This window comes from Theropithecus gelada, chromosome 8 (assembly GCF_003255815.1).
Source record: "Theropithecus gelada isolate Dixy chromosome 8, Tgel_1.0, whole genome shotgun sequence".
NCBI lineage: Eukaryota > Metazoa > Chordata > Mammalia > Primates > Cercopithecidae > Theropithecus > Theropithecus gelada.
Window position 1 is genome coordinate 114523419 of NC_037676.1, and position 26110 is coordinate 114549528.

A 26110-nucleotide genomic window follows, 5' to 3' on the forward strand; every position below is an offset into this window, starting at 1 on the left:
GATACTATTTTCACTTTACTTTATTTCTAATATGGATGACATAAATCTCAACTTTCACTACAATACTAATCAAAGTCAGTCTTTAATCAGTAACTGATGCATGGCAGTTCTATTAAAGGATACCTGAATGGGATCCTGAGAGGGAAGATAACAGAGAAGATTGCTGAGTTGGCCCATCATACACCTCAACAACATCGTGGAGTGATGTCTGGAAAAATACAAACTGGCCAAACACCACTGATCAACAGGAACCCGGAGAAGCAAACAAATCACCAACCATCCAAAAACAAAAACAAAAAAACAAAAAAATAGAAAGAGGAGGAGAGAGAGAACAAAGTATTACAATATAATAGTCATTTTTTTTCTACCATTAAAAGAGGATAGGTGCCAATTGGTTCATATTACTGACACAGTACTTCAGGTCATAAAAGAAGTGACCATGACCTAAAGCAGTAAAATTTTAAGACAACAATTCTTAAAAATATAAATGAGTATAGCATTTAATTTGGATCAGAAATCATAAGATTGATGATTAATACTTTATAGTAACTACTTTTGGCTTTTCCCAATGGTGGTTTGATTCTTTTCACTTTGTGACTCTCTTCTCTTTTTCTAATTTTTTTCCTCCTCCTTCAGATGAGATAGACAAAGTTTTAATTCAGGGGAGTTTTAAAATTGTCCTTAAAAATGCTATTCCATTATGAGTAATAATTTCATTAGAAAAAGATTAGCAAGATTCTTTTCAGGTATAGTGTTTAATTTACATTCTAAGTTTTAAATGATTCCTAAACATTTATTGTTAATCTTCTGCCAAAATAAAGAAATATTATTTATGATTCCTCAGCAATTGAGATATCATAAAATTTTGCAGAATAATTGCTCTTCCATGGTAAGTACAGTTCTGAAGTACATACCAACAGAGCTTTATAGATGTGTCTTTTTACTCCATTTTTACTTATTCTTTAATTATATACTAAACTTACATGCAGAATTTACCCAAACTAAAACTATAGAGAAAGAACTTGTTTCAAGAACAGAAAGAACAGAAATCAGTTTGCTTTGTGTGTGTGTTTTTTTTAATAAAATCATTAAGAAAAATTATCCTTAAAATATTGCATTGGTAAAATTGTGGGGTTTAAAAGAGTATAATTTTTAATGAAAATTTAATAATGTAAAAGCAAGGTCACTTTTATAAATTTGAAATCACATGAATTTAAATTGTTCATTCCATGAGTATATACAAGTATATGTTTCAAATGCTGATTCAAATTGTACACCTCAAATGAAGGCTATGGACATTCTCTGGTAGTTCTTATACCAATAGGCTAATTCACTTGAAACATGGTTACTTTTGCCTATGAATTCAGGTATACACATAATATCGTAAACAAAGCTATACGTAGTTTTTTGGCCTGTAAAAATAAGCTGGTGATCTCAGTCCAGTTCTTTGTGGAGCAAAAGAAAATGAAAACATTAACAGATACAGCGATATTTCTTTGAACATTTCTGAACATTGCTGTGCTAAAATTTGTCAATAATCCTCCTTAAAATATTTCCTAGAAGTCATGAATACAAATTTATGTTTCCACCAAACCAGACACAAGCCGTGAATTATTTTAATGGTTTATAAGTCATACAAAAATTTTGAATTCAGATCCTTTTAAAAGATCCCAAATTTGTTCCACCAAATCCCAAGCTACTTCCAAAATACTCCAAATATATATAAGAAAGGTTTTCTGTTTTTGCATTTGTTTAGATTAGTGTTTAGATGATCTATTCTCAAACATGTCTTGAGAAGGTTCTATTATAAAGCAGATTGCCGTTGCCTTACCAAGTAGCCAAAAAAAAAAAAAAAAAAAAAAGGTATGTTAGTCTAATCATGATAACTTTGTTACATCAAACACACTGCCCAAAAAGGCTCTTGGAGTATAATTTATTCTTTCTCTCAGCTTTTTGGGAAATCATTAAGAAAAAAAGTACAATTCAGCATCCTTTAACTCTTTCTTTCCATCAGAAAACATGCCCAATTTCTTTGCAAACCACTATATTTACAAACATTTAAAACAACTAAAATACACAGGTATCCAAGAACTTTTTCTGAGGAAAAAAAAAAAAAAGATGAATTTTTTTTTTTGCCTTTAGTCCTCTTCTCAATTATTGTTTCTACACAGATAGACCAGTTTTGCATTATCTCTAAACTGAATATGTTGAGACTATAACTGTTAACAATGCAGCCATTAACCCCGTGTTTTTGTATCATGTTGAGTATAGAAAACTGTAGGGCATGCTCTTTTAAGTGTTGTTAATAATTTGTGCTTGTAATTTGTTGTAGTTATTAACTCAGTTGGGAGAGTTGAGAAAGCTAGGAGTGGGGGAGTAGAGTGCTGAATCTTGCCTTATTAAACAATGAGCGAGCCACTTTTCTTTAAAAGCAATCAACTCTGCATTAATATCGGCAATTGAAACTTTAAATTAAAAGTAGCTTTCACTAGAAAACAGTTACTCTGAGAGGATATGGAATCACTATAGTAAAGATAAAATTTTAAAGTACATGCATAAGTTATTTTGTAGTATGAACAATGAAGAACACTCACATAGTGATCTGATTTCCCACACATTATCATATTAATATTGTCTCATTAAACTGATATATTATAATCGTGAACCAAGTACTCCCAGTCAGAAGTCTTAAGAACTAAGTGGTGACTCTCAGATTTGCTTCTCCATTCTGTCTGTAAATCTCTTAGTTTATTTGGTTTTTTAAGGTGCAAACAGCAGTAGGTCTTCTGATTCTAAAATGTTCTGAATAGCCAAAGGTATTTGCCTGGTTGAAAGTGATATAAGGAAAATCTGTAAGAGATTTTAAAGTGGCTCAAAAGATTACTGGTTTTTTTTTTTTTTTTTTTTTTTTTGTAAGCAACTTGTCTAGCAAATTGGGTAACTTGTGTTAAATGGAGACTGTGGTATAATGCAATGGATTATTGCCCCAGTGAACAGATTTATTTTGCCTCTATGCATCTATTTGTTTATAAATTCATCTTAACATTCCTGATTATCTATCTATCTTATCCACGGATCTATCTAATTTATCTATTAACCATCTATTATTTGGTTATTTGAATTCTCTTTTGAACCATTGTAACATCTTACTGGGTTTCTCATTATTTAATTGAAAGTTAAACAAAATTTTTAAGTATCCTTTATATTTATATGAGAGTCATAATTCTGTTCTTTTTAAAAATTCTCTCTAAACGCTGACCTGATGCTGGTGCCTCAATCCAATGGGTAGACCACCCTTTTATTTCTAGAACTACAATTAACCCCAAGTCTGTGCTGATTATGCCTTTCGCATGATTAACAAGCTCCATGGTCTGTTTCTTTATTTCCAAGCAGAGATACAGAATTCCCTGCATCTCAGCTCCAAGCTTCTTTTCTGTTTTCTTAAGCATATAGATTTCAAAAGCATTTTGCTCTCAATATACAAGAGTAAGCTGTATACACCAAGCTATTTCTTAAGGGAAATGCTACTAATTTTTTTCTTCTTTAAACATAATACATGTTAAAGAAAATGTTTTTATCTCTTTTGCTGAAAAATTCAATTTTTACAGTGGTATATATACTATAGTAAGCTAGAAAAAGGGAGAATAAGGAAACCAGTCAGATAAAAGCAAACAAATAAGCCTATGCAAATTATCTAGTTTTTATGCCTGAAACTATATCTAAGCCTATTATATTTTCATACATTGTATTTTAGAATAGAGTTTATTAATTCAACCAGCATTAGTTGATTCTGTGATGTGCCAGAAACTGGGTTAAATGCTAGTGTTAAGAAAGTGACCAGTACAGACAGGGTCCCTGCTCTTTAACTCTATTAATTCTATTTCTGTTCATTGATGTGGCAGCTTTTCTTTATTCCACCTATGAAAAGATGTTAGGCTAGCCAATTAATTATAAACCAACAATAGGGCACTTTGGGTACATCTTTCCATGAAGAGTATTGCTATACTGATCAATTAAATCCATTCTTTAAAGCAAAGCATCTACTAACCTCTAATGGGTAACATTCATGGAGTTCTCGACACATTTTTAATAAATCTATAACTTAGATTTTAAAAAAAAATCACTTTAAAAGTCTGGAGAAATCACTAAAAGGAAAACCAGTTTAGATCACGTTGCTAGAACCTTTATTCCAATTTTAAAGTATTTTCCTAGTTCATTTTCTTCCCCATGAATAAATTCAGAATGAGACAAGGCAGTGTATCTATCTACTCTTTTTTGTAGACAAAGCAAGGTTTATTTGACATCTATTTTTTGAAGTATCACATCCAAATAAGATTGAGAAGTAGTGTTCCATTGACTGAGAAGGTTTGCATAACAAATTTTCATGTAACTGTTTCAGTAAGCCTTTGTTTCCTATTCTCCATCAAACCCTGTAGAATCCTTTTTCCTTTGGTCACATTCATTTAATTCCTGAGACTTCATCCAATTTGCTTAATTAAGCCATCCCAAATGTAAATCAATAAATGATGACAGTGTCTAAGATGGCATAAATAAACTCTTGAGCATTAGCATAGATAAGTGGCTGAATTGTCACTACAGATCAACAGTTACCCTGAAAGCATCATTGCGGAAACAGTATAGTGGGTGCCTGGAATATGGCATAATGTACTAAAATGGGTTAGTGCTCACAGGGAAGTGTCTTTGCTTAGAATATGAATAAATAGAACAACAAGAAGTTAAAGCTCCCTTCTCCACTAAACTCTAATCTGCAACATGGTTGAAACGTTCTACTATTGCTATTATTCTCTCCTTGACCAATATTTAATAAGGCTCCTCTGAATCCTCTTCCCAACTAGGCCTTGACTATTTCACTTCTGTGTCTGTCTTTGCATTGTCCAGTTTTAACAACAATCCTGATGAGCTGGTTTAGCCAAAACCCCCTTCTCTCAATGTCTGATTACCCTCTCACCTCCACCATCCCCCAGGTGATGTCTGATAACCCTGGCTTGCCTTCACCAACAGTCCTGTTAAGGTGGTTTAGCCAGAATAGCCCTCATCACTGATGTTTCCTCTTAATAATTTTCCATCTACTAACCTCCATCCTGCTTCTGATATATAAATTCCCACTTTTTCTTGTTATATTTGAAGTTGGCTCAATCTCTCTTCTCTATTGCAAAACCCGTTAAAGTAATTCCTATGCCTATCCTGACACTTCTGAATAGTCTATTTGATATAGTTTGGCTGCAACTCCACTCAAATCTCATCTTGAACTGTAGTCCCAATAATCTCCATGTCCCCCTGGGAGGTAACTGAATCATGGAAGTGGTTTTACTTTTGCTGTTCTCATGAGAGTGAGTGAGTTATCATGAGGTATGATGGTTTTATAAGCATCTGGCATTCCCCCTGCTGGCTCTCGCTGTGTCCTGCTGTCACGTGAAGAAGGCGCCTGCTTCTCCCATTGCCTTCTGCCATGATTGTAAATTTCCTGAGGCCTCTTCAGCAATGTAGAACTGTGAGCCAATTAAACCTTTTTCCTTTATAAATTACTTAATCTTGGGTATTTCTTCATAGCAGTGTTAGAACAGGCTAATACAGTAAATTGGTACCAAGAGCGGAGTGCTGCTATAAAGATACCTGAAAATGTGGAAGCAACTTTGGAACTAGGTAAGAGGCAGAAGTTGGAAAGTTTTGAGGGCTCAGAATACAGGGAGATGTGGGAAAGTTTGGAACTCCTTAAAGACTTGTTGACCAAAATGCAGATAGTGATATGGACAATGAAGTCCAGACTGAGGTTGTCTCAAATGGAGTTGAGAAACTTGTTGAGAACTAGAATAAAGGTGATTCTTTCTATGCTTTAGTAAAGAGACTGGTGGCATTTTGCCTCTGTGCTAGAGATGTGTGGAACTTACTTTGAACTTGAGAGAGATGATTTAGGGTATCTGGCAGAATAAATTTCTAAGCTGCAAGGCATTCAAGAGGAAGCAAAGCATAAAAGTTTGGAGAATTTGCAGTCTGACTATATGAGGTTAAATAAAAAACCCATTTTCTGGGGAGAAATTCAAGCCAGCTGCAGAAATTTGTATAAGTAATGAGGAACCAAACATTAATCCCCAAGACAATAGGGAAAATGTCTCCAGAGTATGTCACAGAACTTCATGGAAGCCCCTCTCATCAAAGGCCTAAAGGTCTAGGAGGCAAAAATGGTTTGCTGGGATGGCCCAGGGCTCTCCTGCTCTGTGCAGCCTCAGGACATGGTGCCCTGCACCCAGCTGCTTCAGTTCTAGCTGTGGTTAAGAACCAAGGTACAGCTTGAGCATTGCTTCAAAGGGTGCAAGTCCCAAGCCTTGGCAGCTTCCATATGGTGTTGAGCTTGTTGGTGCACAGAAGTCAAGAATTGAGGTCTGGGAACCTCTACCTAGATTTCATAGGATGTATGGAAATGTCTGAATGTCCAGGCAGAAGTTTGCTGCAGGGTGGAGCCATTATGAAGAACCTCTGCTAGGGCACTGTAGAAGGGAAACACAGGATCAGAGCTCCCACACAGAGTACCCACTGGGACACTGCCTAGTGGAGCTATGAGAAGAGAGCCACCATCCACCAGATCCAAAATGGTAGATTCACCGACAGCTTGTATTGTGCACCAGGAAAAGTCACAGATGCTCAATGCCAGTCTGTGAAAGCAGCCAGAAGGGGGTTTTTACCCTGCAAAGCCACAGGACCGGAGATGCCTGAGGCTGACAGAGCCCACCTCTTGCATCATTGTGACCTGGAATGTGAGACACGAAGTCAAAGAAGATCATTTTGGAACTTTAAGTCTTAATGACTGCTCTATTGGATTTTGGACTTGGATGGGGCCTGTAGTCCTTTTGTTTTGGCCAATTTCTCCCATTTGGAACTGGTATATTTACCAAATGCCTGTACCCCCATTGTAACTAGGAAATAACTAACTTGCTTTTGATTTTATAGGCTCATAGGTAGATGGGACTTGCCTTGTTTCAGATGAGACTTTGAACTTGCACTTTTGGGTTAATGCTGGAATGAATGAAGACTTTGGAGGACTGTTGGAAAGGCATGATTGTGTTTTGAAATGTGAGGGCATGAGATTGGAAGGGACCAGGGGTAGAATGATATTACTGGGCTGTGTTCCCATCCAAATTTCATCTCAAATTGTAGTTCCCATAATTTCCATGTGTACTGGGAGGGACCCAATGAGAGGTAACTGAATCATGAGTGTGGTTTCCCCAAGCTGTTGTCATGATAGGGAGTGAGTTCTTATGAGATATGATGGTTTTATAAGGGTCTGGCATTTCTTCTGCTGGCTCTCACTTCATCCTGCCACCCTGTGAAGAAAGTACCTGCTTCTCCTTTGCCTTCTGCCATGATTATAAGTTTCCTGAGGCTTCTCCAGCTATTCAGGACTATGAATCAATTAAACCTCTTTCCTTTATAAATTACCCAGTCTTGGATATTTCTTCACAGTAGAGTGAGGATGGACTAATACACTATTCTTCTATTCTTCAGGGAGTAAGTGAATGATTTCTTTTTAAAACTGTCTGAGTAAACCAGAAACTTTTAGAAGTTACTTTTAATTTTTGAGACATCAAAATAACTAGCTGTTACATTATATAAAGGTTCACTGATTTAGCAATTAATTAATTTCAAACAAGGATAATAAAACAAATATGGACATGATTACCATAATTCAATGATCAGGATTGGAGTTATTGAATTAAAAATGAAAATTGAATTTATGCAAATTAATATTACAATTTTTTTGTCATTTTTTTTTTCCTCAGAGGGGAATAATTCTCTGAGTATCCTAATGGCATGACAGTGTGAGGAAAAAAAACAAAAAACTGAGACTTAGACTGGGGCATGGTTAAAGGAGGAGATCCAACCCCTGTGTAGATGGTGGTGGAGAGTTAAAATAAAAATATCTAAGAGGTTGTAGTGAATTCAACTTGATTTAAACTTGTTTTGACATAAAAGGCTTCAAATTTGGTGAAGTAAGGCCAGCAGGTCTCTCTGGAAGCAGCCCTAGTAATAGATAGTGCCAAATTAATGATGGTGACAATGACAGTGTCAATCAAAGCTTGCCAAATGACAAGCCCTCTTTGTTGCATAAAAGAATGGATGAAGTAACCTAAAGATTATCAGTACTTATAGCTGAACAGATTTAGGAAGATTAATGTTTTCAAATGACCAACCTATGTGTCTGATATATCCTATGATATTAGGGCATTTCATAAAATTGCCTAATAAAGAGTTAAGCATTCAAGTTCTGGAATCAGACTCTCAAGGACTGAATCCAGGATTAACCAAATGGAAAAGCCTCAGTTTCCTCATCTGTAAAACAGGGATAATAAAAGTACCTGACCTCCTGGGATTGATGTGATACTTGTAAAACATTTTAAATTGATACTTGTAAAACATTTTAAACAGCACCTGAAACAGTAACAAATGTTAGTCACCATTACTAGTAACTCAGTTTTGTAAATATATAGGCTCCTAATTCAGTTAGAAAACTTACTGATAGGCAAAATTTAATTCAACTTTTATGTGAGCATATCCTCTTTCATTGTCTGCTTTCTATACATCAGTATTTAGTGAAAAAGATAGAACTGCCTGGGTGAGATGAGTATACTCCAGCTATTTTAATCAAGCTTAATTTGTCTTAAGACTTCAAGATGGCTATGCACTTCTCTATCTACCTGATTTTACATTCTATTCTTTTGGATGAAAAAGGAAAATGTAATTATCAGCTTTCTACTGGGGCTAAGAAAAAGGGAGCAAGGTGAGAGTGCATTCTACCTTTGTTTTTGTTTACTCCCTCAATCTTAATTCCTTCTGTATCAAAGTCACTGAAACTATCACAAAAGAAATAATTCCACATAGAAGGAAGTCAGTGCAGAAAAGGAAATTAGAAAATATCATAAATTCCTATTAGATCTCAGCTTGATTTTCAACATGCTTATTACTCCTTTTGCAAAATCTACACATAGTTTTGTATTCTAGGGTTTATTTTGATGCCTATATTAGGAACTGAGCTGGTTTGCCACCTTTTTAAAAATTGTGTCAACCCTGTTTTGGTCAGTTTTCATTTTATTAACAACACAGCACAGATGAAAATGCACATGTGCATCCACAGTACTGACAGAATAGAAATAAAGAAGATTCAAATCAAAGATGGGTAGAGTACTATATTTCATTATGTGTGAAATAATAAAAAATTACTGTTGGTAACACAAACTATCATAATGTTTGGATACTTTTATGTTAATTTCTGACTCATATTTTCATCTCATAAGAATATTTTAAGACAAAATATTAGAAATTGTCATGCATGCAAAATGCTTCCCTTTTAAATCAGTAACATGTACTGTGCAGAACTGTTTGCTCTTCATACTGTACACTCTGAACTGTGAAAGTACTTATTGTATGAATAGCTACAAATTTGCATTTTGGGATCATTATACCACTTGGATATCATGATTTTAAAGGCTTTTTCATTTAAAGATTACTACAAGGTGTGCAATTAAAACTTTAATTTTATAAAAAATAAATAAATAAAAGTGTAGTATTATGAAAATTTACTTTCAAAAGCACCAGAAAGGCAGAATTTTTAAAATCAGTACCAAATCAAATCAATGTGCTACTGTTTTTTAAAAGCTCTCTAGCAATGGAAAAGTTTAAATATAAGTTGCATTAATTGATAAACAAATTAAGCATCTCTAATCCCCAAATCCCAAATCAAAAATGCCTCAAACTCCAAATATTTTTTAGAGCTGACATGACTTCACAAGTGGAAAATTTCACACCCGATGTCATGTGACGGTCACAAATATTATTTAAAATATTGTATAAAATTACCTTAGTTATGCATATAAGAAGTATATGAAACATAAATAAATTTTGTGTTTAGATGTGTGTCCCATCCCCAGATATCGCATTATGTATAAGCGAACATTTAAAATCCAAAATAATCGGAAATCCAAGACACTTCTAGTCTCATGCATAAGGGATGATTAGGGATACTTGACGGTAATATCAAGTGAAAGTTTTATTAATAGTTTGAAAACATTTACATTTTCTACATATCAGTTAGATTACAAGCACTCATGGTTATTATCATAGTACAATAGCGATAAGCTAGTAACTCACAATGAGCTGCGTTATGCTGATTTAGCATTTTAAAATCTCCATGCAGAAGCATGGCTCCATCCTAGAATGCTGGGGCCAATCCTGCCTTTGAGCAAAAAAGTCTGGAGTGCTAAGTCAGCAACTCACAGAGTATAATGAGATCATTCTGGCTCTGAAAAATAAATATATGAAAATCTTAACATATTGCTATTTTGTAGTAATTAGGAAATAAAAGATGTTATTAAAAAATTCAAGGATTTGATTATGGTACCCAATTATCCAGTAATTTGGTAGCGCCAGGAATCTAGGCTTGCTTTGAACTTAACAACAACAAATGGGGTCCTAATTTATATTTCTGTTACAATTTTTTGTGTATGACACTTTTGTCAACCCATAAACTACGTTTGCTGACTAAATCCATAACATCTACTTTCAGATTTCTCTAAAGCTAGATTTCTGTCTGTATTGTGACCATTTGCCTACTGTCAAAATTTCAAAACTGCCTATTTGACATATTTTAAATGTATAAACATTACAAAAACCATCTTATAAGCAAATATAGTTTAATTTTCTTTAATTGTTCCAGAAGCAAAGACCTATCCAACTGCAAGCCAGAAGCTTATCTGCAATTTGGCAGTTGTAACATTTCCCAGAAGTTGAGAATTAATTTGGTGTTTAAAAGCAAATGAAATAATAATAATAAAAAAACCACACAATAAGTAATTCTGTTATATGTTTAAAAGAATTAAAACATAAAAGTTTTTATAAATTAAAAGTATTTATAAATTAAAAAATAAAAAGTTTAAAGTGTTCAAATATGTTATTAGCACTTTTGTTTTGAACTATTTTCAATTTGAACGTGTGCTTTTATTTAATCACCTTTCATATATATATATATATATATATATAACCCATTTGGTAGAATATATCTGCCAAATCCTAATTGGGTCAGAAAGATTCAAGCCAGAAAGACATTCTCTCATGGACTATAAATTAAATTACTGGAATTTATTTTATTATGGAAAATTTCAAACATATACCAAGTAGACAGAATAGTAAAATAAACAACCATGAAACCATCATCCAGCTTCAACACCTATCAACATTATGCCAATCTTGTTTCATGTGTCTCTTCCTATCCGACCTGTATTCCCAACCTGGAGTATTTTTAAGCAACTTCCCAACGTCATATTCTTTTTCCATAAATGCTTTGGTATTGGTCTCTAACAGATAACACTTTAAAAAACAGCCACAATATAATTACTAGATCTAACAAATTTAATAGTTTCTTTATTTCATCAAATAACTATCTATTGTTCCCATTTCCCTGATTTTACCCAAAAATAGTCTTTTTATAGTTAGTTTAATCAAATCTGAATTCAAAGTCCATACATTTCATTTGATTGATGTGTCACTAATGTTACTTTTAATGTATAAAACCTATAACCCTCATCTTATTTTTAATGTCACATATTTGTGAAAAAAAAATGAGTTTTTTGAAGCAGAGAGACTAAAATAGGATAAAACTCAATCGAACAAAATTTTACTGGCATCTAGCTGTTGGTGAGAGTCAATTTTATGAGTTTATTACAGAATGTAATTCAATGTGTAGGTTACATCTAGAGGTGAGAGGGATGCTATGTGGATATAGTTCCTGGTCCCCCTAGCTCCTACTTCAAATAGAGAAGTTTTGTTTCTCTCTGCTTTACGTATGAGACTTTGACACACAATGTAGCATTATGCCCAGATTCAAGCTCTTGCTTTCATTGAATTCTTTAACTCCATTCTGCATGTTGCCTCCTACGCATGCTTTGCCATGACTTTTCTGCAGGCAAAGTACCCTCAACTCCTCAACTTTCAAAGTTCCGTTTACTAAGGGCTCTTCCATTGGCAGAATGTACAGCTATTTCAGAATAACAGGTGGAAGGGTACACCATATGTCAACATTTTAAAAAAGGTTCTTAGCTTTGCAAAAAAATCATCACTAGTCATCTCTTTAACTTGGGCTCTAGCTTTATATTGAGAGTCCTGTTTGCACATTTTTTTTAACGGAAGGAATTCCAAGCTTACTTATTCTCATTATAAAATGCTACCATTCTCTGGCACTTATTTTGCCAGACTAGGCCGGGTGCAGTGACTCACACCTGTAATTTCAGCACTTTGAGAGGCCTAGATGGGTGGATCACTTTAGGTCATGAGTTCAAGACCAGCCTGACCAACACAATGAAACCCCATCTCTATTGAAAATACAAAATATTAGCCAAGAGTGGTGGCATGCGCCTATAGTCCCAGCTACTTGGAAGGCTGAGGCAGGAGAATCACTGGAACCCGGGAGGCGGAGGTTGCAGTGATCCAAGATTGTGCCACTGCACTCCAGAGTCAGTGATAGAGGAAGATCCCCTCTAAATATATATATATACACGTTTCATATATATAAATATGTTTTATATATTAAAAATACGTTTTATATATATTATATATTGCATATACCACATTCATATTGCATAGATATGTAATAGTATATGCATATATACATATGTATACATATATGTAATAGCATGCATAATGTGTACACATATATGTAATAGCATGCATAATGTGTACACATATGTAATAGCATGCATAATATGTACACATATATGTAATAGCATGCATATGTTATGTGTAATATATACATATATTATTACATATATTACACATATGTCATATACAATACATATATGTAATACATATGTAATATATATAACATATATATGTAGCCAGACCAAAGTCTATTAAAATTTTCCAATACAAGTGACAGAATTTGCTGCTAGTAGAAATTGAGAAAATGAATAAAAAGTATGTTTAAATGAATAAAAAACATTTTTAAACAGTATAATATTAACTAGTTATCATTCATTAAACCCTTACTATATGTAACGAACAGTGCAAAGTTCTTTATACATATCAGCTTCATTGATCCTTACAAAGACCTTTGAGGTAGACACCATCATCTCTGTTTTACAGATAAAAAAAACACAAGATGACTACCAATAAATTAGTAAGCTAAAAAGGGAAAGAACTAAGATTTGAATTCATAGAATATGAATTTATCTTAAGTCTGGTCTCTTAGCCATTATCCTACAGAGCATGGCAGCATGGAGTATACTGGTGGACAGGTCACATCAAAAACTACTGAGAAAACTTAAGGTCAAACAAAACAATTAAGATACATGATAAAGAAGCAGAACTGAAAGAAAAGAGTGAATTATTTTCGGGATATTTTGTTGAAAAAGATGGGGGAAATATTTTATAATTTATTTATAAATACATTCATCCTAAATGGCCAAATTACTATTTAGTCATCATAAATAATACAGGAATAGATTTCTACTACCTTAAAAATACACACATTATTTATATAAAATGTGTTCTTAATAAATGACATGACATATATTCTGTAGACTTTTAGTATTTTTAGGAATAGATTTTAGAATTCACAGGAGTAGCAGAATCTATTGAGTAACTTTTATTTTCACAATTATTACAAAGTAAAACGTTAGTCATATAGAGTTTGGGATTTGCATTTCTACAAACCCAGATGTGATGAGCTTTGCTACTTCCCGGTGTGTGCCCTTGAACATACTACTAAACCTTTCTTAATTGTTTTCCTAATCTGCAAAGTAATACCCACTCATTTGGATTGTTGTAAAGATTAATCTGTAAAGCATCTTGCCCAGCAGGTAGACAAAACAGACAATATCACTCACATGTACACTCCCAACAAATACACCACATTCTGTGACATTTCTAGTCTGTCACCTTACAAATTCAAAATTAATATTGATTTTATAAATAAATAAAATTAAGCACTTATTGTTTAACCATGTCAAATATGATGATCAACAGCAAAAATGAGTAACCTTAATACAAACAAATAAGAAAACTTAACTCTGGAAACAGATAAGAATAATAGAATATCAATGTGAGAAGAGGTTTTATCAGTCATTTGGTCCAATTTCTCAGATGCTATGCATATTCTTTTAGTTACTTAACCTTCTCCAGAGAGTACATATACACAAAATGGAACATAAAGGCATTATTGAAATACATCTACAGAATATGTATTGCTGAAGGAACACATTGAATTGCACTAGTGGACAAATGGTCTTATGTATTGTTTTGGTTCTCCCAAAGACTTTCCTTTGATAGTTATTTATTTCTTTTTTCTTTTCAGAAACAGTCTTAATATCATCCATAAACAAAAAGAGCAAAAATATAATAATTTATGCTAATCTGGAAAGGTCAACATTTCTATTTTTTTTTTTTTTTTTTTTTTTTTTTTTTTTTTTTTTTGAGACGGAGTCTCGCTCTGTCACCCAGGCTGGAGTGCAGTGGCCAGATCTCAGCTCACTGCAAGCTCCGCCTGCCGGGTTCACGCCATTCTCCTGCCTCAGCCTCCCGAGTAGCTGGGACTACAGGCGCCCGCCGCCACGCCCGGCTAAGTTTTTGTATTTTTAGTAGAGACGGGGTTTCACCGTGTTAGCCAGGATGGTCTCGATCTCCTGACCTCGTGATCTGCCCGTCTCGGCCTCCCAAAGTGCTGGGATTACAGGCTTGAGCCACCGCGCCCGGCCAACATTTCTAAATACAACCAAAGTAACACATCTCACCATGGCTGTTTCAATCTTTGCTATCACTGTTGTCATCTTCATCACTGATTTTTGGCAACATTATTATCATCATCATCAAAAACACATAAGAATCACCTGTAATTTCATTCCAAACAGCCATATTTTTATTAAATTAGTTATTATTTACTATGTGCAAAACACTGCACTAATTGCTAAGAAACTTACAAATGGAAATTCTAGACTTCATAAACATTGATATGTTTCAGGCTGGAGTACAGCGGTGTGATCATGGGCTCACTACAGCCTTAACCTCCTGGGCTAAAGCGATCCACCCACATCAGCCTCCCTAGTAGCTAGGACCACGTGCCACCATGCCTGGCTAATTTTTGTATTTTATTGCAGAGACAGAGTTTCACCATGTTGCCCAGGCTGGACTCAAACTTCTGGACTCAGGCTAAAGATACTTTTGACAAGAAAATCATTTAGGTATACTAATATGCTGAAAGACATTTGAGATTTTTTTCTTTACTTGGTGCACATGTAAAACTAATTTGGATTAGTATTACTAGCTGACAAGCAATGAGCCTATTAATGTTTGAGTCCCTACCTCTTGTCCCAAAGCTTTTATATATATATATACACACACATACACACACATATATATATACACATACACACATATGTAAGTATTCAAGTTCCATGTGTTGTCTAGGCCTGGAAGAAGTTGCAAAGTATGGAATCATTTTAAATTACTTAATATGCTATAATTGCAATGGAAGTTTCTCATATTACATTTTAACAAAGTTTCGTACTTATACACGCAAATTTTATTCATAGAATTCTATAAAGCATTTAGCCTTTAAAAGAAACTGTGTGCAAAATGTTTTGGATTCTTTCCAAAGGGAAAATGGTTGAAAATTAATCATTTTGTATCTGAATGCAAAAGGAGCTAAAACAGCATCACCTCCACTCCTCCCAACCTACTTGCAGGAATAATTAACTATTCAAAGCCCAGATCGACGGCCAATAGAGGAAAAAATAATTTTAAGATATGTTTGCAAATAGCAACAACAACCTCATCTATTTACTAATTGGTTCCTAGTTACCATAGCAAAGGCAAGAATAATTAATAGTAAGTTCTAAACAAATATTTAAAAATTATTTTTAAAACAGACTCACATTATCATTATCAGTAAAAGAACCTATAAAGATTATAAATTATTTGCACATGTGACTTACTTTTATTATGTGTTGGTCCTCAATGGTTTACAAAACCATGGTAACTGACTTCAAAACACAAATGGATCTTTCAAAAAGAATGAATTAAACCTTATTCTCAAGGTTTATTAAGACTCTCACTAGAGACCAAGAAGAATAAGATAGGTAATTCCTTAAAATTGTTCAGTTTCCCTAACCATGTCATAGTTTGATCCAAATTAGCAACAGAACATTTTTTCTTCTTTTCATGTTCCCATTCTTCTATTTTATTTTATTTTATTTTATTTTATTTTATTTTATTTTATTTTTGAGATGGAGTCTTGCTCTGTCACTAGGCTGGAGTACAGTGGCACGACCTCGCCTCACTGCAACCTCCACCTCCCAGGTTCAAGCGATTCTCCTGCCTCAACCTCCTGAGTAGCTGGGACCCCACAGGCATGTACCACCACTCCCAGTTAATTTTTGTATTTTCAGTAGATATGGGGTTTCACCATGTTGGCCAGGAGTGTCTTGATCTCTTGACCTTGTGACCCGCCCACCTTGGCCTCTCAAAGTACTGGGATTACAGGCATGAGCCACTGCACTTGGCCTATTTTTTTATTTAATAAGAATGTTGTTGTTTAAATGCTTCTTAAATATCAGTTATTCTGAATAAGTAACTACATTTTACCTCTCAGTTGTTAGTTGTTAAACATTCTTTACAGTTAAATGATGCTGGACCCCAACTAGTAATAACCATTATCAAAAAGCCTCATGTAAATAGGATCATTATCATTTATTTACATACTAAGATATTCCAAAATAGATAAGTCATCCTGAAAAGCTTTGAGAAAGAGTCATGTGACTAAGTAATGTTTTGAAAGGTATCTAGAAGATTATATTCTGATTTTAAATGGTAAATATTCTGACTTCAAATTGTGAACCCCAATTTTTTTCATGTTAATTTGGACTTAATTTATGGATTCAACAACTCACTTAAAGTCAGTGCAGAGTTAAAAGGAGTCATAAGAACAAATCTAAAGGAAGCCTATTGTCATTCTTGCATGGCTATATTTGCTGCACTCACTTGTCTGTGAGGAGTTTAATCTGTATTGTCTCAGATTTCACTTGTAAAAACTTGAGTAGTAGCTATTATTATGCATATTTTGAGGATGAGGAAACAGGCACCCAGTTACCCCACGGGAGACTTATGCTGCTAACATTCATATCCAGTGCCTCTTGAATTAATATCTACTCACTTTCAAGCACTGTTGTAAACAATTCCATATCAAGTATATTAACAGTCAGATTAGATAATTTTTTAACATTCCTCCCTGTGGTAAAACTGTTTTCATGAATAATCACAAAATGAATTAATAGTAATGGCCAGAAAATAACTATAGACTGTGAAAATTTTCTATTATTAAACTCTGTGTGTGTGTTAAAATAGTAGTAAAAATCTCAAAATAAGAAAACAAATATTACAGTACCAAAAAAAAGATGAAGTCATACATTAGTTACATAAATGTATTTTTTTAAATGGGAAGAAACATACAATTAAGTTTGGACTCATTTTAGTCTTCTAAGTTTTGAGCAGAAACAAAAAATACATGTGGTTACATAGAATGCCATCACTGAAATAAGTCAAGTTCTATTTCTTTGTCTTATGATCACTGTTCTATCATATACTGTCTGAATGCACAAATACACAGTAAAATGGAACTGGAGACATAAAAAAGTGAACTGCAATAGTTTCAAATCATTAAAACTTTACTCTGAAAATTATTGTTTAGTTTAATTCTAGTATGTCAAGGGCAACAAATTAAAATAAAATAAGATGAAATTTTGACCAGGTGCGGTGACTCATGCCTGTAATCCTAGCACTTTGGGAGGCCGAGGCAGGCGGATCACGAGGTCAAGAGATCAAGACCATCCTGGCTACTAACACGGTGAAACCCCGTCTCTACTAAAAAATAACAACAACAACAAAAAAATTAACGGCGTGGTGGTGGGTACCTGTAATCCCAGCTACTGGGGAGGCTGAGAAAAGAGAATGGCATGAACCTGGAAGGCGGAGCTTGCAGTGAGCTGAGATCACGCCACTGCACTCTGGCCTGGGCAACAGAGCAAGACTCTTTCTCAAAAAAAAAAAAAAAAGATAAAATTCCATTGGTGAATTTGGGTGTGTGTGCAGGGTTGGGGAGTGGTGGTGAAAAAAAAATATATATATGCACATATACTTTTAAAGTATATTTTAATAGGTAGTTGGTATTAAACCTTGTGAGCCTTCTATATTTTTTGGAAACAATTCTTTTCATCAAAGCAACTAAATATGAACATAGGTTTAATTATTTTACCATTAAGTAAGAAAAACTGAAACAACTGAATTATTCCATTTAGTAAGCACTGTCTGTCTACTCTGTGACTCTTCTTCCTGAACCCTATGAAGCCAGACTTCGCAGGTTGATACCCCCAAGAACATCTCCTAATTGTGATTTTTCTCCCACTTCTCTGACTTTGTTTATGCTAGACTGTCTATCTGATCTTCTTAGCTGATGTCTATTCATCTTTGAAGACTCAGCTCTGGTGAGCTATCATCAAATACTATCATTACCTCAGAATTTATCTGATTAAGGTTTACTCAAATACTTTTCCATTACATCCACTGCTTATTCTGGTCATATAAATTATTACACTATTTTGAAATTCTGATTTACATATCTTTTTCCTTAACCATTTTAGATTGTTTATTTGTGTATTCCAGTAACTACTTCCCTGGCACTAACAACACGTTTGTGCAATGAATGTAGAAACTCCAATTATGTACAAAAAATAAAATCAGAAATGCTGAGACAATGTTTTCACTCTTTTCAGGTAATCATGATACCTTGCAGTCATTTCAAATACCAGATGTTAAAAAGTATTGTGTCAGCATAGCTCTCATTTTTCATTTTATTTGTTTTTACTCACAATTTACTCACAGTCAATATTATTTAAGCAAATATCAATCATATGTGACAGAGTTTCCTTAAATATAAATTGAGTTGCCACAAGTTACTTTAAAGGAATAACAAAAATGAGGATATTTAGCTCAGTTCACTTGTGATTGATGGCTTCCTGTCTTTAAGGAGGCAATACAGAGTGCTACAAGTCAAATACGAACAAGCTGCCTGTCTACAACTAAACTCATCTTTGTCTCCGAAGTCTCTCCTAACTTGATCAAAGATATATGCTGATATGGTTTGGCTGTGTCCTCACCCAAATGTCATCTTGCATTGTAGTTTCCACAATACCCATGCATCATGGGAAGGACCCATTGTGAGGTAACTGAATAATGGAGGTGGTTACCTCCATGCTGTTCTCGTAATAGTGAGTTCTCACGAGATCTGATGTTTTCACAAGGGGTTTACTGCCCCTGTCCTTCACTCTGCATTTCTCCTTGCTGCTGCCATGTGAGGAAAGACATGTTTGTTTCCCCTTCTGCCATGATTATAAGTGTCCTGAAGCCTCCCGAGTCCTGAGGAACTGTGAGTCAATTAAACCTCTTACATTGATAAATTAACCAGTCTTGTGTATTTCCATACAGCAGCATGAAGATAAACTAATACATATGTCTAGTTACCAAATTAATTCATCAATATTTATGATGGCCTACTCTGTTTCTAAGCTATGTTTCTTAGCTTCATGGAGTTTCATCCTAGAGTACATCTTTCCATCAGTTTCATACATAGAAGCATGCAAGTCATTACTTTGTATCTTCTAAATGTGTCTTGATTCTCATCTACCACATTCTCATGATTCCCTTCATTACATCTTCAATACAGGCCGACACCATCTCTGGCCTCCTAAGTAAAGTTCCTGTATACAAATCCAGTCCAACTCCAATTTATTCTCCACACTTCTACGGAAGTGATTAATCTAAAATGCAAATATGATCATGTCACTTCCCTATATAAGGCAATTTTGCTGTGGAATTGAGCAGATGGGCTGCATGAATAGTTTGATATTTTCACATTTTCCCCCAACTATTTCCTTGGCATTTAATTTCTAAAGTCTATCTAGAATTCTGGCACCATCACTGCAACTACTATTTAGAAAAGGATTCATGTATGCTTTTTAATTTTCGGATGTAAACTCTAGATTATTAAATTCTATTAGTGTTTTATTAATGCTTGTTAAGCAACAACTGTTTTACAATTTCAGTCTTTATCTGTAATTTAGTTTCTGGAAAATGGATTTGGACCAAGCTAAAACAGAGTATAAAAATGTAAGTACAAAAAATATTATTCTCAAAACAGAGATATGTTAAAGATGTATTCTTAAAATAGAGAAAATAGTTTCATCACGGAGGGTACAAACTTGGATATACCAAACAACCACAGGAAGATATGATCTTAGGAAAAAAGAGGGGGGAAAAAAACAAGAAAACCTGGAAACTTGACCTCAAATTTACACTCAGATTAGAAACCAGTTTAATATCCAATTATTCAACAAGTATTTAGTGAGCACTGATAATGTACAGTGTAAATGAATATTCTTAGAGCTGAGAATGTACAGCTCCTGCCCTCAAATATTTCACAGGCTAGTGGAGAAGACCAATACATTAGCACTTACCACCCTGTATGCTAGATTCAGTGTTGGAAATTCTTTTCTTGGTGTTCCATTCATGAGACTCTTTACTTAGAATGCCTTCTCTCTTCCCCTCTACATATATGACATGTATCACTTTGCCAGCAGAGAACAAGGCTCATCTCTTCCATGGATTCCCCCTGAATTCTAGTTATTCAACCCTATCATGTTCTTAAATCACTTGAACTTTTGGGCATTAATACTGGCACCACCCATTCTGATATGAATATATTGTCTTTAGTTTTGTTTTTTCTTTTAATTAAATTTTTAATTTTTTTAGTTGACAGATAAAATTGTATGTACATATTTACTGTGTACAACATGATATTCTGAAGTTTACATGAATTGCAGAATTGTTGAACCTAGTCAACTAACATAAGCATTACCTGCCAAAGTTGTCATTTTTGTGGTGAGAACATTTTACAACCACTCTCAGAATTTTTCAAGAATCCAATATATCTTCAACCATAGTCATCATGCTGTATAATATATCTCTAGAATTTATTCTTATTATATAACTAAAATTTTGTATCCTTTGACCAACATCTCCTCACATTCCCACCCCACTAAGTACCTGAACCCCTGTTAACCATCATTCTACTCTCTACTTCTGTGAAATTGATGTTTTTATATCCCATATATGACAGATTATAAAATATTGGTTTTTCTGTGCTTGGGTAATTTCACTTAACATAATATCTTTCAAGTTCATCCTTGTCATTCTTATTTAAAGGTGATGTCTGATGGAGAAACTCTGTGCTTCATGTTGCATGTGGCATTGGGGACACAAGCAAAAAAGATATATACAGTTCAAGCCTTCATGAAACTGTTGTCTAGCATGAAAGACCGTCATTAAATATCAAAACATAGTTATATGAAATGAGTGCTATGACCCCAGAGTGTGGCAGGACAACATAAAGGTACAACTGACATATTTTTGTTATTACTAGTATGAAAAGCTTTAAGAATGACTTTAAATGGCTCCTCCTACCTGGATTTCAATTAGGCAGAGAGTTTGAAAATAATTTTTGTCATCATTACAAACTGAAACTTAGCCTAAAGTCACATTGAACTTTACTAATATGTAGACAAATGATAATTTAAAATTCTTGTGAGTAAAATATTCAAAGCAATGAACTCTTTTACAAACATTATAGTGTGTAACTTCTGCTAGAATAGGTCACCATAAATTTTTCTTTTTCTTTTTTTAGTAAAAACTTGAAGTTTAAAAATTATCAGTGATTTTTCAGTAAACAACATTCACTGAGAAGCCACTATCCTGTGGACTTTATAATGATAGGAAGAAATTGAGGTCAGAGTTTCTATACTTTAGCAACAGGTGGGATTTAAAAACAGTAGTGTTTGGTGCCATTATCTCTAATATTTTTTGCATAAAACTTTCTTTAAAAGACCTCTTAGAATACATTTAATTTTGTCCAAGGCAGGGAGAAGAGCAAACCTGCTGCTTGAGTCAAATACTTGTATGAGGAACATCAGGTAGGAAGTGTCTACAACCAATTTTCTAACTCCACTTCTATATTTTCCCTATTATTACTATCGTCCCCAAACAAATCCAAGAAATTATCCATAAAGAGATTCAAAGGAAGAGTGACAAAAAACAGATCAAGTGGGAACAAAGAAAGCAGTTATTACCAACCCCTAGAAACTCCCCCACAACTCTTCCTAAAGATAGATACATTGTCTCATGTAAGAAAATGTTATGTGATTCAATTCACTCATTTAGGTAATCAGTTACATTAATCCCTATGTATGCCAGATGCTGAGGGCAGGCCTGAAGCATGTGCGCATCCTCAGCTAGCTGATAATCTGTTGCCTTTTCAAATCAATATTATTTCATTACTAACTGGGACCACAAAGAAACTGATTTTTCAGTAATAAAAATTATATATATTTTTATGTTTAAAATATGGGATTTATTATATGAATATAAATTCATAAAAGAAAACTTATGAACTAGAAGATAAATATCTTAGGAGGCATAGTAAACTGGTCACATAAATCACTTGGAAAAAAACCTGTGCCAAGCATTAGTAAGTTTCAGAATTTCAACTGATGGTAACTGCTGATTTTGGATAATACTCAGTTCACTGGTCTAGAGATTGATGGTACAGACTATAAAATATAATATGGAGCCACATTAGCCTGTCCCAAATGTACTCAAGAGAGACAGGTCAACAGAGGGAAAAAGGATTTAATTTAGTTGTTATGGGTGTGTGTGTGTATCTGTGTGTGTGTGTATTTACTTTCACTTGAGGTAATGAAGGATTCTAGATGAGGATAGGACCAATTTTTACTTCTGTAGTTTAATGCTCTGACCACTTATGTAAGTTCTGCCAGTCCCAAAATGTGGCTCTGAAGATAACTTAATTATTATTGTTATTAGTCAAGTCCCTGCCCTCATAGATGTTTAGGTTAACTTCATTAGACTGCAGGCTATTGAATAACAAATGGAAGAAATGAAACTGAAAGAAGCTTAAACTACCTCTGGATATTAGATATTGATGTCTCCTTTTGGTTTTAATGTTTAAAAGTTTAACCTAAAAGACAGATTCTACTACTAAATATAAAAATTAATTTTTAACTTTACCAAAAAATCAATTACACTTTTTGAATTTTATTCTTGTTTTAAGATGAGTGACAATATAAAAAAATAGGTGATAACTCTTTTACGAATAATTTTCTAAAAGGTAATTTTCTCACTGTATATGTATTTTATACATAAAACATACAGTACACTAAAAGTTGCAGATTGCTAGTAATGACATAGAGAAAAGGGCAGTAGGAAAAATGAATGATGATGAGGTATGGCATGTGTCGACTGTTCAATTTCTTGAGAGAGGTAGAGCTTGAACAGTGAAATGATGGATGAATTCTGTATAGTGCACTACTCAATAAATATATGAAGGCCACCTTGAGCTGTGAAATCTACTCTCTCTACAAAGTGAAATTATTTTTAGCTGACCCATGCTTGTCACCCTGAATGTGAAACTTGCTGTACTTCACAGTTACATATTCCTTTTTGGAAATTGACTGGCTCTGTGGCAATTGTTCACAAAGTTCTACATACTGAGTCATACTCACCACAAGCACAAATATACCAAAAATGGGACAGACGTTAGATGATGTTTAGTAACTTTTTTCGTTCTTTTCGTACTAATTTCTACTCCTCTATGCATAGCTTGAAAATCTTTTCTCTCCTCGCTCTTGGAGAATCTACCTCTGCTAGGCCCTAGTCATAACCTTTGATAACTTTGAAGATTTTTACTTTAACCTCTCTGGTTTTGTCTCCCATTCTCTCATCTTTTGATTATGCACTACACAATCCCACTGAATCATTTGAGAACTAACAAATACCTCCTGCAGGTGAAAAAAAAAAAAAAAAAAATGAGTGCGCAAAGCAACAGACCAAAGCAAGGCAGAGGGTAAAGCTAAGACTATTCCATATGTTAATAAATATTTTCCTGTAATGCAAGAGTTGGAGACTTATGCCTATGTCATGTTGTACTGCTCTTCACTAAGCACTGAAGATTGCACAAACTGAAGGTCAAGATTTCTTAATAAGTTATAAAATTTATTTGATTTATTTTATTTTATTTTATTTTAGGGTCTTGTTTTGTTGCCCAGTCTAGATTGCAGTGGTGCCATCATATCTCACTGCAAATTTGAATGCCAGGGCTCATGTGATTCTCCTGCCTCAGCTTCCTAAGTGGCTGAGACCACAGGTGTGAGCCACCACACGCAAGTAATTTATTATTTTATTTTATTTTGTCTAAATATAGAGTCTCATTATGTTACCCAGGGTGGTCTCGAACTCCTGGGCTCAAGTTTCCTCCTGCCTCATCCTCTCAACTTGCTGGGATTAAAGGGGTGGGCCACTGCACCCAGCCAGAATTAGATCAGGACACACATTGCATTTTTAATGAATTGGACTAACAGAACAGAACATAGGACATCTCAGAAAGAAAGAGAAAATAAGTATGAACTAGGTTGGGAAGCAAAGCATATTTTTGAATGTGGGTCTCAGTTGAAAAGTTTGGATATTTGACCATACGTATTGGCTCATGCCTGCAATTCCAGTACTTTGGGAGGCTGAGGTAAGAGGATGTCTTGAGCTCAGGAGTTCAAGACCAGCCTGGGAAACATAGCAAGGCTCCACTAAAAGTAAAATAAAATAAAATAAAATAAAATAAATTTAAAAAAGAGTTTGAATTTTTATAATTATATCAGGTGCTAAACTATTAATTTCCATACAGTTACAACAACCTAATTCTGAAGAATACGTTAACTTTTTTTGGAAGGATTAACTGAGATCAAATTACATTTTTGGCATGAATTACAGGAACGGAAAGGTAACTGTGAGTTCAATTAAATTATAATTCAAAAGTACAGGCTAATCAGTTCAAACAAAAGTTTGTATAAAAGCAAGGCTATCATTGTTTATTTAGAAATAAATGTATACAGTAGGCTCATATTCTGAAAAGACAGAATAACTTAGCATTGCAAACAGCTAAGTTCAAGGGCAGAATTAACCTATAGCAGGAAAGAAATAATACTCCTTTTATGCATTTTACCAGTTGTGTGGGACAAAATATCTGTTCTTGTGGGAAGAGACATCTGGGGACACGTTTAGGTCTAATTGTTACCCTTTAAAAAACCCAACAGGGCAAGTGGCTCATCCTTGTAATCCCAGCACTTTGGGAGACCAATCCAGGATGATCATTTGAGGTCAGGAGTTCAAGACCAGCCTGGGCAATATAGTAAGACCCTGTCTCTAAAAAAAATAAAATGAAATTAGCTGATGTGGTGATGCATGCTTGCGGTACCAACTACTCGGAGGGCTGAGGTAGTAGGATCATTTAAACCTGGGTGGTCCAGGCTGCAGTGAGTCAGGATCATGCCATTGCACTTCAGCCTAAGCAACACTGAGAGAACCTGTCAAAGAAAGAAAGAAAGAAAGAAAGAAAGAAAGAAAGAAAGAAAGAAAGAAAGAAAGAAAAGAAAAAAAAAAACTCACAACAAACCTACTTGAAAAATAATCATAACTGTTTGCTTTACAAATGACTGCAGCAGACTTTTTAATCAGGTTAATAATGATTAACTTTTGTATTTAGTGAGTTAAAAAGCCTAGAAAGCCATCTATTTTAGTGCTAAGATTTTTTTTTTGTTAGAATGAATTACTTCTTTTATTTATTGTATGAATCTCCTTTATGGTTATTGTTGAAGTTATTTGCAAAATTCCATTAGTGTGTGCCTATGGTATAATAGCTATTTTGTTTTTCCAGTGGGATATGTGGGTTTAAGTTGTCAAGGAATTGGGTAGGTTTTCAAATATACTAACTCCAGAACACGTTAATTTGCTTCCAAAACAAACTTGGAGGTGTTTACCTGTGCCCAAGCAGTTTTGAAAAGTTATTCAAGACAGTGTGAAGTGGTACTTGGGAGTAAAATCTGATAGATGTGAGCTGCAAATTCACCACTAAGATTCCCTAACAAAGTAACTTTGGACAAGT

The 26110-nt window shown here is 34.2% G+C and overlaps 1 protein-coding gene across 1 annotated transcript in view; it reads right to left on the reverse strand.

Annotated features, from left to right (window-relative positions):
* CSMD3 (CUB and Sushi multiple domains 3) overlaps nt 1-26110 on the reverse strand; it is a 1234679-nt gene that overhangs the window by 143695 nt on the left and 1064874 nt on the right. The window contains exon 33 of the mRNA XM_025394338.1: nt 124-237. Within this exon, the coding sequence (XP_025250123.1) occupies nt 124-237 (114 nt within the window). The remainder of the gene's footprint in view (nt 1-123; nt 238-26110) is intronic.